Source organism: Lynx rufus, unplaced genomic scaffold (assembly GCF_022079265.1).
Source record: "Lynx rufus isolate CCGP_SWC_20201006 ecotype Redwood Valley unplaced genomic scaffold, mLynRuf1.p SCAF_10, whole genome shotgun sequence".
NCBI classification, from domain to species: domain Eukaryota; kingdom Metazoa; phylum Chordata; class Mammalia; order Carnivora; family Felidae; genus Lynx; species Lynx rufus.
The window spans coordinates 56,037,394-56,048,984 of record NW_025814824.1 but is presented as its reverse complement, the minus strand read 5'-3'; the positions used below and the strand labels follow the sequence as shown (position 1 = coordinate 56,048,984).

Sequence of the window (11,591 nt, the reverse complement as noted above, 5' to 3'; positions counted from 1 at the left end):
CGTGAGATCATGACCCAAGCCAAAACAAGAGTCAAACACTCCACCAGCTGAGCCAGCCAGGTGCCCCAAAAGTTGGACACTTAACCAACTGAGTCATCCAGGAGCCCCAGATAGTGTGTGTGTGTGTGTGTGTGTGTGTGTGTGTGTGTGTGTGAGTTTATTTATTTTGAGAGAGACAGAGCATGAGTGGGGCAGGAGCAGAGAGAGGGAGAATTCCAATCAGGCTCTGTGCTGTCAGCGAAGAGCCTGACAGCAGGCTTGAACCCACGAAACTGCAACCTCATGACCTGAGCCAAAATCAGGCGCCCCCCAGATTGTAGTTTTTAAATTTTCCTTCTTCCTAGCCTGATTGTCTTAAAAAGTACAAGGGAAGAAACCAGGTGAAAAAATTTTGAGCACATATATCTTTATATTGAGGTATACTTAATATAAACTGCATAATTTTTTTTTAATGTTTACTCATTTTTGAGAGAGAGTGAGCAAGAGAGAGCAAGCATGAGTGGGGAAGGGGCAAAGAGAGGGGGAGGTACCAAATCCAAAGCAGCTCCAGGCTCTGAGCTGTCAGCCCGGAGGTTGACACAGGGCTTGAACCCACAGACTGTGAGATCATGACCTGAGCCGAAGTTGGTCACTTAACCAACTGAGCCACCCAGGCACCCCTAAACTGCATAAATCTTGAATGTACACCTTGTTGAAATTTTACATATGTGTACACTGTTATAATCATCACCAAGATCAAGAAATAGAAGTTTCCAGAGCACCTGGCTGGCTCAGTGGGTGGAGCATGCGACTCTTAATCTTGGGGTTATAGGTTTGAGCCCCACATTGGGTGTAGAGATTACTCAAAAATAAAATCTTAAAAAGACATATATGTTTATATACTTATACAAATTTCTTGCACACCAGAAACCTCCCTGGGTTCTCTTCACAGTTAGTAACCACCAAGAGTAATGACTACTCTGACTCCTATTATATGAGATTGTAATATAATATGTATTTGGTCTTTGTCCTGATTCCTGGCACAAGAGCTCCTAAAACTCTTGTAATTTTCTAAGTCATAATGGTAGAAGCACATCATTTGTCATTTTTAATAAGTCCCTCTCAACCATACCTGAGTTCATATTAATGGGGTGACTCAAGATGATTCCTTAGATAGCTTCAGGATGGGGGTTGGTTGCCAGAGGAACCAAGCATGTAATTATGAGTATGGAACTTTCAGCCTCATCCCCTAACCTCTGAGAAGGGGAGGAGAAATGTGGATTGAATCAAGGTTAATGATTTAATCAATCATCCCTTCATAATGGAACCTCCATATAAACCCTAACTCTGGGGTTTGGATTAGCCTCCAAGTTGGTGAATATATCCACATACCATGAGTGTAGTGTACCCCAAGCTCCACAGGGACAGAAGCTCCTGTGTTCAGGACTCTTGCAGACCTCACTCCCTGTCCATCTTCATTTAGCCCTTCATTTGTTTCTTTTATAATACGCTTTATAATAAGCTGGCAATATATTTATTTTCCTGAGTTCCATGAGGTATTATAACAAATTATGAACCCTGATTAGGAGGTCACAGGAACCCCCAATTTATCTATCAATTGGCATTTGAACTATTTTCATCGATTGACATTTGAACTGTTTTCCATTTATGGCTGTTATGAATAAAACTGAGTACTCTCATGCCTTTTGGTGGACGTAAACACTCATTTCTGTTGATACAACCAGAAGTAGTTCTGGATCATAAGGTACACATACTTAGCCATAGTAGGTACTACCATAGATTTTTTCCAAATTGTACCAATTTATGTGCCCACTAGCGATGTATGAGAGTTCCAGTTATTCTACCTCACCAATCATTGGTATCATCAGTCTTTATTTATTTTTTAAATTTATTTATTTTGGGAGAGACAGCACAAGCAGGGGAGGGGCAGAGGGAGAGGGGGACAGAGGATCTGAAACAGGCTCTGTGGTGACAGCAGCAAGCCACCCACATGCCCCGTTGTCGTCAGTCTTTTAAAAGCAACTGTGGACTTTTAAACTTCAAGGTGAATCTTTATTCCACAGAAATTGTGAGCTCTGCTGGGAGGTACATTTGGCGATAGTTCCTGGGATGTCAAAATGAAGTGCACCAACTCTGAGGATGAGCCTACAGCCTTTGACATGGGCAGAGGATACCAGGAACCAAGTGCAGCCCAGCATGAGCCTAGATTCTCAAAGGAATTCCAGACTCTTGCCCAGTGGGCTCCTGGGTCACCAAGGGCATTGTGAGGCAAGACAGAACTGCAGCAAGAGGCTCAAAAAGAAAGCTGAACCACTTCTGACCCATTCACCCTGTTCATGTCTCTGAAGGGATAGGCCTGACCAAGTAAGATGGGGCTGCCTTTCCCAAGGTGGCACTAGAGATTAGTGGCAGTGCCCACTTGGGATGGCAGAAGACTCTGTCTCAATCTGGTCTATTTCGGATTGGAAAACAAATCTAAATCTTGTAGGCAGAACCTTAGATGGGTCAACAGAGCTCCCTGGAGGTATGAAGCCTGAAGCGACCAGCAGGTAACTGGGCACTACAGCCCGAAGCCAGTCAACCCCAAGCAAGAGTATCCTGCTTCCTCAAAGGGTTTCTTTACCTGAGGAAAAGCGGAACCAGCACTCAAATTCCTACAGCATCTTCTGAAAATGGAGGCAAGGGTGATCCTGAAGAAGCCCCCTTCTCTAACTGACAAGCAAAACAGCCACTATACTCTGTAGTTCAGAATTTCACCCAATATACCCTCATTGAGATGCAACCAGGGCCCAGAGGGAGAGGCAGGCAATGGCAGTCCCCTGTTCCTGTCCTCAATTTAGGAGACATAAGAAACATAAATTAAGGCGTGAGGCCTATTTCATAAAGCACAAAGACCCTGTGGCCCGCAGATCGTGGGAGTCGAAAGGGAGGCGAGGTCGTAGCTGAGGGAAAGGTGACTGAGGAGCTGTTGCAGCTTGGGCAGGAGAGTCGGGAGACGTGGACAGCAGGGAATCAGGAGACTGAGAGGAGAACGGAGCCTTAGGACTCCCCAGGGGTGGGAAGGCGGGCAGAGGACCAGGGAGCGGCTTGGGGTGGCTGCGCCGGGCAGGGCAGGTACTCTAAAGAAGGAAAGTCTGGGCACGCCGGCCGGACTCCACCTTACGACGGTGGGGGAAGGAGGTCCTGCCTCCTCGCACAGAGTCCAGCCCTTGGTGCTGGAGCTCCGTTTGTGATAGGTTCGGGGAAAGTGCGGCGCTCAAAAGGAGATAACCAGTGGTGGCTGCCCAGGAAAGGCGTGTGCTGGGAGGGATTCCTTCTCCGAGCCGGGTTAGTTGTCTTCACTTCCGGGTGCCTGCGGATGAGTAGGCGGGGGTCCAAGGTCAGCGGCCAGAACGCAGATTGCTTTGACCCCTGGGCTTCCACTTCCAGCGGCACTCTGACGACCGTTGGAAATGCGCGGGCGGCAGCAAAACGACAGCCGCGAATTTACCACTTGCAGACCCTAAACCCCACCCCTGAAGGCCAGGCGGCGTCTCCGTGGCGACGTGCAGCGAAGTGCGGCTGCGCAAGGGTGACGGAGAGAGGGCGAAGGGGAGGGGGTGTTTTGGTTCCAGCCGCTCGCCGTCCTTTCAGACTTGTTCGTCTGAAAGCTTCTCGTTCCTTCCTTCCCTAACCCCTTCCCTTTCCCTTTCCCTTTCCCGGCCCCGGTCTTCCCTCCCTCCTTTCCCTTCTGCCTGCCTCCCTGGGTCCGGGCCATTTTCCGGGCCAGGCGCTTTAAAGTGCGTGGCCCCGGGGCCCAGTATATGACCCGCCGTCTTGCTAACCCTCGCTACCCCCGCCCCATGTGGCTGCGGGGCCGCTGCGGCGCTGCCCACTATGGCCCGGAAAGCAGTTAGCAGGAAGCGGAAAGCGCCTGCCTCGCCAGGAGCTGGGAGCGACGCTCAGTGCCCGCAGGTGAGGGCTGAGAGGCCAGGGGTCGGGTTATATCGCCGAAGCACCCAGAGGGGGATAGAGTCCTGAGATAAGGGAACCGGAACCCGGGACCAAGGTTTGTAATCAGAGGTGGGGCAAGAGCGTGGCCCAGCCAGTACGGTAAGGGCTGGGTCCCCAGGAATTCATAGGAGAGCAGAAAGGACAGAGAGATGAGACACTGAAGGGAAACTTGGAAACAGGAAATACTCCTCAGAAGGCCTACAGTCGGGAGTGGGGCTTGAGGGGAAACTAGAATCTTGGCTTTGGAGGAAGGGAAACCGACGTCGAGTGGAATCAGGAACAAAACCTCCCAGAAGGTGCGCGGAGGGAGAGTGAAGTCCACCTCCGGGGGCGGTGGGGTGGGCAGAGATGATTGCGACCTTTATATGGGAAAGATTCTCCCTCCGGCTACCTCAAGCCCCAACATGGGGTTTTTGGCTCCTGGACCGTTGTAAAAAACAGCACTTCTCAGGTATCATTCCTATACCTCCCTCTTTGAAGGAGAAGACCTTGTTGGACGCGTATTCGGACTCTGATTTCCCGTGCCTCCTACCCCGTTAGTATTTGATTTTTCGAATTCTTCAACCGCCTGGAGCGCGGGACAGGGAGGCAGTCTTTGATAGTGCATCCCTGGAAGGTGTAGGACCCCAGTCTGGCCCTAGTTGCACTCTCCATGCTCCGCGGGGAGTACAGACTGAGAGAGAGAAGGGGACTGGGTAGAGATGCAGCCCAGGTTGGTATAGTAATTATGTGGCCCCTCATTCCCTTCCCTGTCAAGTATAGCTTTAGGGGATTTGAATCCTTCACTCCTAAAAGGCCTAGTAAACCTTTTGACCTCTTTTCTGCTTCCATTCCCTTGTCTTTCAGCCCTTGTTTCTCATAGGTTTGACTATGAGCAGTATCTTTTCAATGTTGGAAGAATTAAATTGGACTTTTCTGTATTGAGTTACCTATTCTATTATATGTGAATCCTGCAGGATGAGTTCTTGGTGATTTCTCTGATACAGGAGGATCCCTCCTTCTGAACCAAGGTTGCCAAAGCCCTAATTTCTAATGTTGCTTTACACAGTTTGGCTGGGATCACTCACTTCACAAAAGGAAAAGACTCCCCCCGGTGAAGAGATCCTTAGTGTACTACCTGAAGAACCGAGAAGTCAGGCTTCAGAATGAAACCAACTATTCTCGAGTGTTGCATGGCTATGCAGCACAGCAACTTCCCAGTCTCCTGAGGGAGAGAGAGTTTCATCTTGGAACCCTTAATAAAGTGTTTGCATCTCAGTGGCTGAATCATAGGCAAGTGGTGTGTGGCACCAAATGCAACACGGTAAGTGTCTGGGGTAAGTGAACCTTACCCTATGTCCTGCTCTAGAACCTCTCACTGCTCACTTTCCTCATCAGTTTCTTTTGGGAGGATATTGCCTTACTCTGCTTTCCATTCTCTCCTATCTGTTGATAACTTCCGCCTCTCTTTCTGTCCCTTTTGCCACTTCCTCATTTCTTTCCTGATAAATCTTCAGAGGAGCCTGTTTCTTTAGGCCTCTTGCCATATGTACAGTTGTTCCACTGCTTTTTTTGGCCTCATGTTTTTGTGTTGCTTTTTAAGTCAGAGAATGCAGAGGAAAGATTTAGGAAAGAATGATGCTCAGGGAGGGCATCATTTGGGATACATAATAGTGGAAACTTAGGTCTTACCTGCTAGACTAAAGGCATATATAAAAATATTTAAGGATGTGTGGGTGGCTCAGTCGGTTAAGTGTCCAACTTGGGCTCAAGTCATGATCTCATGGTTTGTGGGTTCGAGCCCCACATCGAGCTCTCTGGTGTCAGCGAGAAGCCTGCTTTGGATTCTCTGTTCCCCTTTCTCTGCCTCTACCCTGCTCATGCACTCACTCAACACACGTTCTCTCTCTCTCTCAAAAATAAATAATATTAAAAAAAAAATTAACTAGCACTTGGCTCAAGATAAAGCGAGCATTACTTTTTAGGGAGTAGAATCTAAAGATGTATTTCTTTTAAGAAAGGGCAGAGAATGTGTGTTTGGTGGTATATTTCAGGATATAAATGTTTGCTCTTTGTAAAGTAGCCTCCTGAAAAGGATTCAAAAGAGAGAAAAATTATTATATAAGTAGGAAAGTGTTCTTACACAGAATGACTTAGAAAATAGTTATAAGTGAATGAAAGGAAAAATATGTCAGTAATCTATATAATAAGCACAATTACAGGCATAGGTAAAATAGGTCAATCCATGATTGGATATTACAATATGATTGGAACAGAAGGACACAAATAGCATGATTTCAGAGGAACGGTAAGAGGCAGGGCCTGGAGGTGGGAAATGATTCCAAAGGAAGCGTGAGAAAAGATGGGATGTAGGCCCAGCTGCTCTCTCTGTTTTCACCTCACCCTGAGTGATTAGACAAGTAATGTCATAATGGCTGGGTAAATTTTCCTTAGGCAGAAGCACAGATTGATTGAAAGAGAGAATATCCTTCTAGATCAAAAAAGTGTTAAGTACTAGAAGTGTTTGTTTATAAAGGACATAGGCAAAGATTTAAACAAGAGTTTTAAGGAAGGAAATAATATCTTGGAGGTTGGGGCCAAACTGACATTTCCTCTTCTGTTGAGGGTTGCTGCTTGTCATACAGAAGCCTTTCAAAACTAAGTAGTGGTGGGGCACCTGGGTGGCTCAGTCACATAAGCATCATACTGTTGATCTCAGCTCAGGTCATGATCTCAGGATTCATGGGATCGAGCCCCAGGTTAGGTTCTGGGTTGACATCATGAAGCCTGCTTGGGAGTCTCTCTCTCCACCCCTCCCCCCCCCCAACTTGTGCACACAGGCACGTGCTCTCTCTCTCAAACTAAATAAACTTAAAAAAAAAAAAACCTAAGTAGTTGTGGAAAGACAAAACTTCCTTTTCCTAGTTTCTCATGCCACCACTCATGGTTTAAGAGCACTGTCATTGTGACTTGGAGTAGAAAAAGAGTTTCCCCATTTGGAGGAATTCATTCTGCTCTCCATGTACATCATCATACTGTTTTGCCTGGCAAATGTTGCTGAATTCTGAACTAAGTTAATAATAGTCTTTTTCTTGAATTTATTGCCTCTATTTTGAAGGTTTGAATAATGTAAAGTAATGATTTACTTTTTTTTTTTAATTTTTATTTTTGAGAGAGACACACACAATAGTGCGAGCGGGGGAGGGGAAGAGAGCCGTGAGAGGGAGACACAGAATCTGAAGCAAGCTCCAGGCTCTGAGCTGTCAGCAGAGAGCCTGATGCGGGGCTCAAAGTCACAAACCATGAGATCACGACCTGAGCTGAAGTCACAAGTTTAACTGAGCCACCCAGGAGCCCCTAATCTACTCTTAATACCTACCTCTTTCTGACTTCCTGTGTCCTCATAACCTAAGGTATTTAAATGAGGGCCTATTTTCTTTATATAGTTTATGTTGTTATTTGTTTAGCTTCTAGAACCGAAGCAGGGAACCAGAAACACTGCTCTTAACTTTGTGACATTTGGCAAATGATTCTCTTGTGTGCCTTTGTTTTCCCATCTATAAAATGGGAGTGGTAATATACAGTGCTGAGAATGTGGCTGTGCACATCTTGGGAAACACTTGTTAGCAATATCTTCCTTATGCAAAAATAGTACTGGTCCGGGCAGCTGTGTGGCTCAGTGGGTGAGCACCCAACTCTTGGTTTCTTCTTAGGTTGTGATCCTGGGGTTGTGGGATCCAGCCGTGCATCAGGCTCCATGATGGACATGGAACCTGCTTGGGATTCTCTCTCTCTCTCTCTCTCTCTCTCTCTCTCTCTCTCTCTGTTTTTCCCTACCCCCCTCCCCCACCCCACTTGTGAGTACACCTATCTCTAAAAAATATGTGTATATATTTGTGGTGATAATGAATGCAAAGCTTTTTCCAATGCTGTTTGCATTCCTTGGGACTCCACTCAGTTTGAAAGAAAGGAAAATTAAACAATCTTTGGAAAATATGCCAAGATTCGGGGGAAGAAGAGTTTGTGTTGGATTCTCAATAGTAAGTTTTGGTGTATTGAAATTTTGGTATCAGTGAAGCAATTTAAATGTATCAAGTAGGAAAAGTATACCACAACCATTCATATCCTAAAATAACCTATTAATTAATGTGTCTGCTGGTTAGAAGCTGTTTTTGTCTTGGGTACTGTTGGTATCATTAGCATTTAACTGAATATACACAAATGCTAAAAAGCCCTATCATTTCCCAGTTAACTAGCTTCGGGCAATAGTGTTGAAACTTCTGCTGAGGCATTAGGTCATCCATTATGGAAAAAAAAATCAGATATATTCTATGTCTTTCTGTAGCTTGATTCCTGAGGTGGGAATTCTGCTATGCTATGGGCTAACACTCAAACTAGGGGCAATCATTTAACCCTCAGAATTCTCTGGGCCTATTAAACATAACTACAAGAATGGTCAACGTATGTCTTAATCATTAATAACATTAGTATGGTCATATATTTTTAAGTTTACTTATTTATCTCGAGGGAGAGAGAGAGAGAGTGCACATACTTGTGGGAGGGGCAGAAAGAGAGAGAATCCCAAGCAGGGCCCATGCGGTCAGCTCAGAGCCCAATGTGGAGCTCAGATTCACAAACTGCAAGATCATGACCTGAGAAGAAATCAAGACTCAGGTGTTCGACCAACTGAGCCACCCAGGTGCCCCAGTATGGTCATATTTTTTCTTTTCTTTCTTTCTTTTATTTATTTATTTATTTATTTTGAGAGAGACAGAGACAGAGCAAGTTGGGGGGGGGGTGGGGGGAGGGGGAGAGAGAATCCCAAGCAGGCTCCATGCTGTCAGCGCAGAACCCAATGTGGAGCTCTAATCTCGAAACCTCGAGATCATGACCTGAGCTGAAAGCAAGAGCCAGAAGTTTAACCGGCTCAGCCACCCAGGCACCCCTGGTCTTGTTTTTTCTTTACTTAGAGAAAAAGGGGTAGTATAACCTTAATTGGAACATGGGTCTGGAAATCAGGATGGGTAGGTATATTTTCCTGGTTTAGGATTACAAAGTCAAATTGTGTACAGAGCCAGACACAAAAGCTAATTTAGAGAAGCTTATGAGGCACAAGACAGTAAGAAGTAGCAGGGACTGCAGAGAGCCAGAGAAGGCATTCTTGGCTCTAGCCAGTTTTTGCCATGCAGGAATTTTTTTTTTCTTTAAGTTTATTTATTTTGAGAGAGACAGAAACAACACAAGTGGGGGAGGAGCAAATAGAGAGGGAAAGAGAGAATCCCAAGCAGGCTCCGTGCTGCCAGCACAGAGCCCAACATGGGGCTCAAACCCAGGAACTGTGAGATCATGACTAAGCCAAACTAAGAGACTCCCAACCAACTCAGCCACCCAGGATTTTTTAATTGTTTTTTAATGTTTGTTTATTTTTGAGAGAGAGAGAGCATGAGCTGGGGAAGGACAGAGAGAGAGGCAGAATCTGAAGCAGGCTCCAGGCTCTGAGCTGCCAACACAGAGCCTGACGTGGGGCTCGAACCCATGAACCGTGAGGTCATGACCTGAGCCAAAGTCAGAAGCTTAACTAACTGAGCCACTCAGGTGCCCCAAGAATTTTTTTTTTTTTGATGTTTATTATTTTTGAGAGAGACAGTGCAAGCAGGGGAGGGGCAGAGGGAGAGGGAGACCCAGGATCCAAAGTGGGCTCTGTGTTGATAGCAGAGAACCTGATGCACAGCTCAAACTCCCGAATGGCTCAAACTCCCGAACCGAACTGTGAGAGCATGACCTGAGCCACCCAGGCCCCCTGCCGTGCGGGAATTTGAACCTATTGTTAATTTTTCCTTTTAAGGAGAAACTGGAAATCTGGATTTTTATGGGGAAGAGTGTTAACCATTTGTGAAGATTATCCAGAGTCTGGTGTGACAAGAGCTTTAGGTGTCTGAAAGAGAATTATGAGATTAAGGTTGGAAAGGTTCATTAGGATCAAATTATGGAAGCCATGAAGTGTCAAGTTAAGATTTTATTTGTTGGGGAGTGGAGAGACAAGACCCAAGGATTTGAAACAGGGAGTGACATGGTTGGAGTACTACTTTAAGGGAAAGTAGTTACAGGATGCTAGTGCTATACTATAAATGAGAGGTAATGAGGGCCAAAAGCAGGACAGTGGCAGGGAGAGAGTGAGGAGGAGACAGATAGAATACATCCTAAGAGGGTGAGGGGCGCCTGGGTGGCTCAGTCGGTTGAGCGTCCGACTTCAGCTCGGGTCATGATCTCGCAGTTCATGAGTTTGAGCCTCGCGTCGGGCTCTGTGCTGACAGCTCAGAGCCTGGAGCCTGCTTCAGATTCTGTGTCTCCCTCTCTCTCTGCCCCTTCCCCGCTCATGCTCTGTCTCTCTCTGTCTCTCAAAAATGAATAAACGTTAAAAAAAATTTTTTTTTTTTTAAAAGAGGGCGAATGGGTGGCTTGATCAGCGGAGCCAGGATTTATTAATTGTTTTTTAATGTTTATTTAAAAAAAAAATTTTTTTTTTTAATGTTTATTTCTGAGACAGAGAGAGACAGAGCATGAATGTGGGAGGGTCAGAGAGAGAAGGAGACACAGAATCCGAAACAGGCTCCAGGCTCTGAGCTGTCAGCACAGAGCCTGACTCGGGGCTCGAACTCACGGACCGCGAGATCATGACCTGAGCCGAAGTCGGCCGCTTAACTGACTGAGCCACCCAGGCGCCCCTATGTTTGTTTATTTTTGAGAGAGAGAGAGAGCGTGAGCTGGGGAAAGACAGAGAGAAAAGCAGAATCTGAAATAGGCTCCAGGCTCTGAGCTGCCAATCTTGATCCTGGGGTTGTGAATTTGAGCCCCACGTTTGGGCATAGAACCTACTTTAAAAAATAAAAGATCTTAATGGTACCATCTGTAGATGGTGACATGCTCAGATATAATCCAGAGGATTAAGTCAAAATTGATACTGATGTCTTGAACCTGGGTAACTAGAAGGATGGCAGGAGAAGTACTGAACAGATTTGAAGAAAAAATGAGTTTAGTTTTATATTTTCACTTAGCTGAAATTTAAAAGAGGGGTAAAGGGGAGTACCTGGGTGGCTCATTTGGTTATATGACTGACTTTGGCTCAGGTCATGATTTCATGGTTCGTGAGTTCGAGTCCCATATCAGGCACTTCTGTCAGTGCAGAGCCTGCTTCGGATTCTTTGTCTGCCTTTCTCTGCCCCTTCCCGTACTCTCTCTCTCAAAAATAAATAAACATTTAAAAAAAAAAACAAAACCTTAAAAAAGTAATAATAGAGGGGTAAAGATTGAAGTTAGTGATTTGGGGAATAGTCATCTATATATAAGGGATTATTGAAATTCGTGCACTACTGGGGCGCCTGGGTGGCTCAGTTGGTTAAGTGTCTGACTTCAGGTCATCATCTCACAGTTTGTGGGTTCAAGCCCCACATCAGGCTCCGTGCTGATGGCGCAGAACCTATTTGGGATTCTCTCTCCTTCCCCTCCTCCCTCCCTCCCTGCCTCTCCCCCTTCTACACTCGCCCACTCTGTCTCTCAAAATAAATAAACTTAAAAAAAATTTGCATACTACCATGGGAGAGAGGGTAAAGAAGACACTT

General features: G+C 45.8%; 1 protein-coding gene across 1 annotated transcript in view; it reads left to right on the top strand.

Moving 5' to 3' along the window:
* Positions 1 to 3,406: 3,406 nt before the first annotated feature.
* DCAF12 (DDB1 and CUL4 associated factor 12) overlaps positions 3,407 to 11,591 on the top strand; it is a 38,478-nt gene continuing 30,293 nt past the window's right edge. The window contains exons 1-2 of the mRNA XM_047065583.1: positions 3,407 to 3,954; positions 5,042 to 5,296. Coding sequence (XP_046921539.1) covers positions 3,877 to 3,954; positions 5,042 to 5,296 — 333 coding nt within the window. The 5' untranslated portion in view covers positions 3,407 to 3,876. The remainder of the gene's footprint in view (positions 3,955 to 5,041; positions 5,297 to 11,591) is intronic.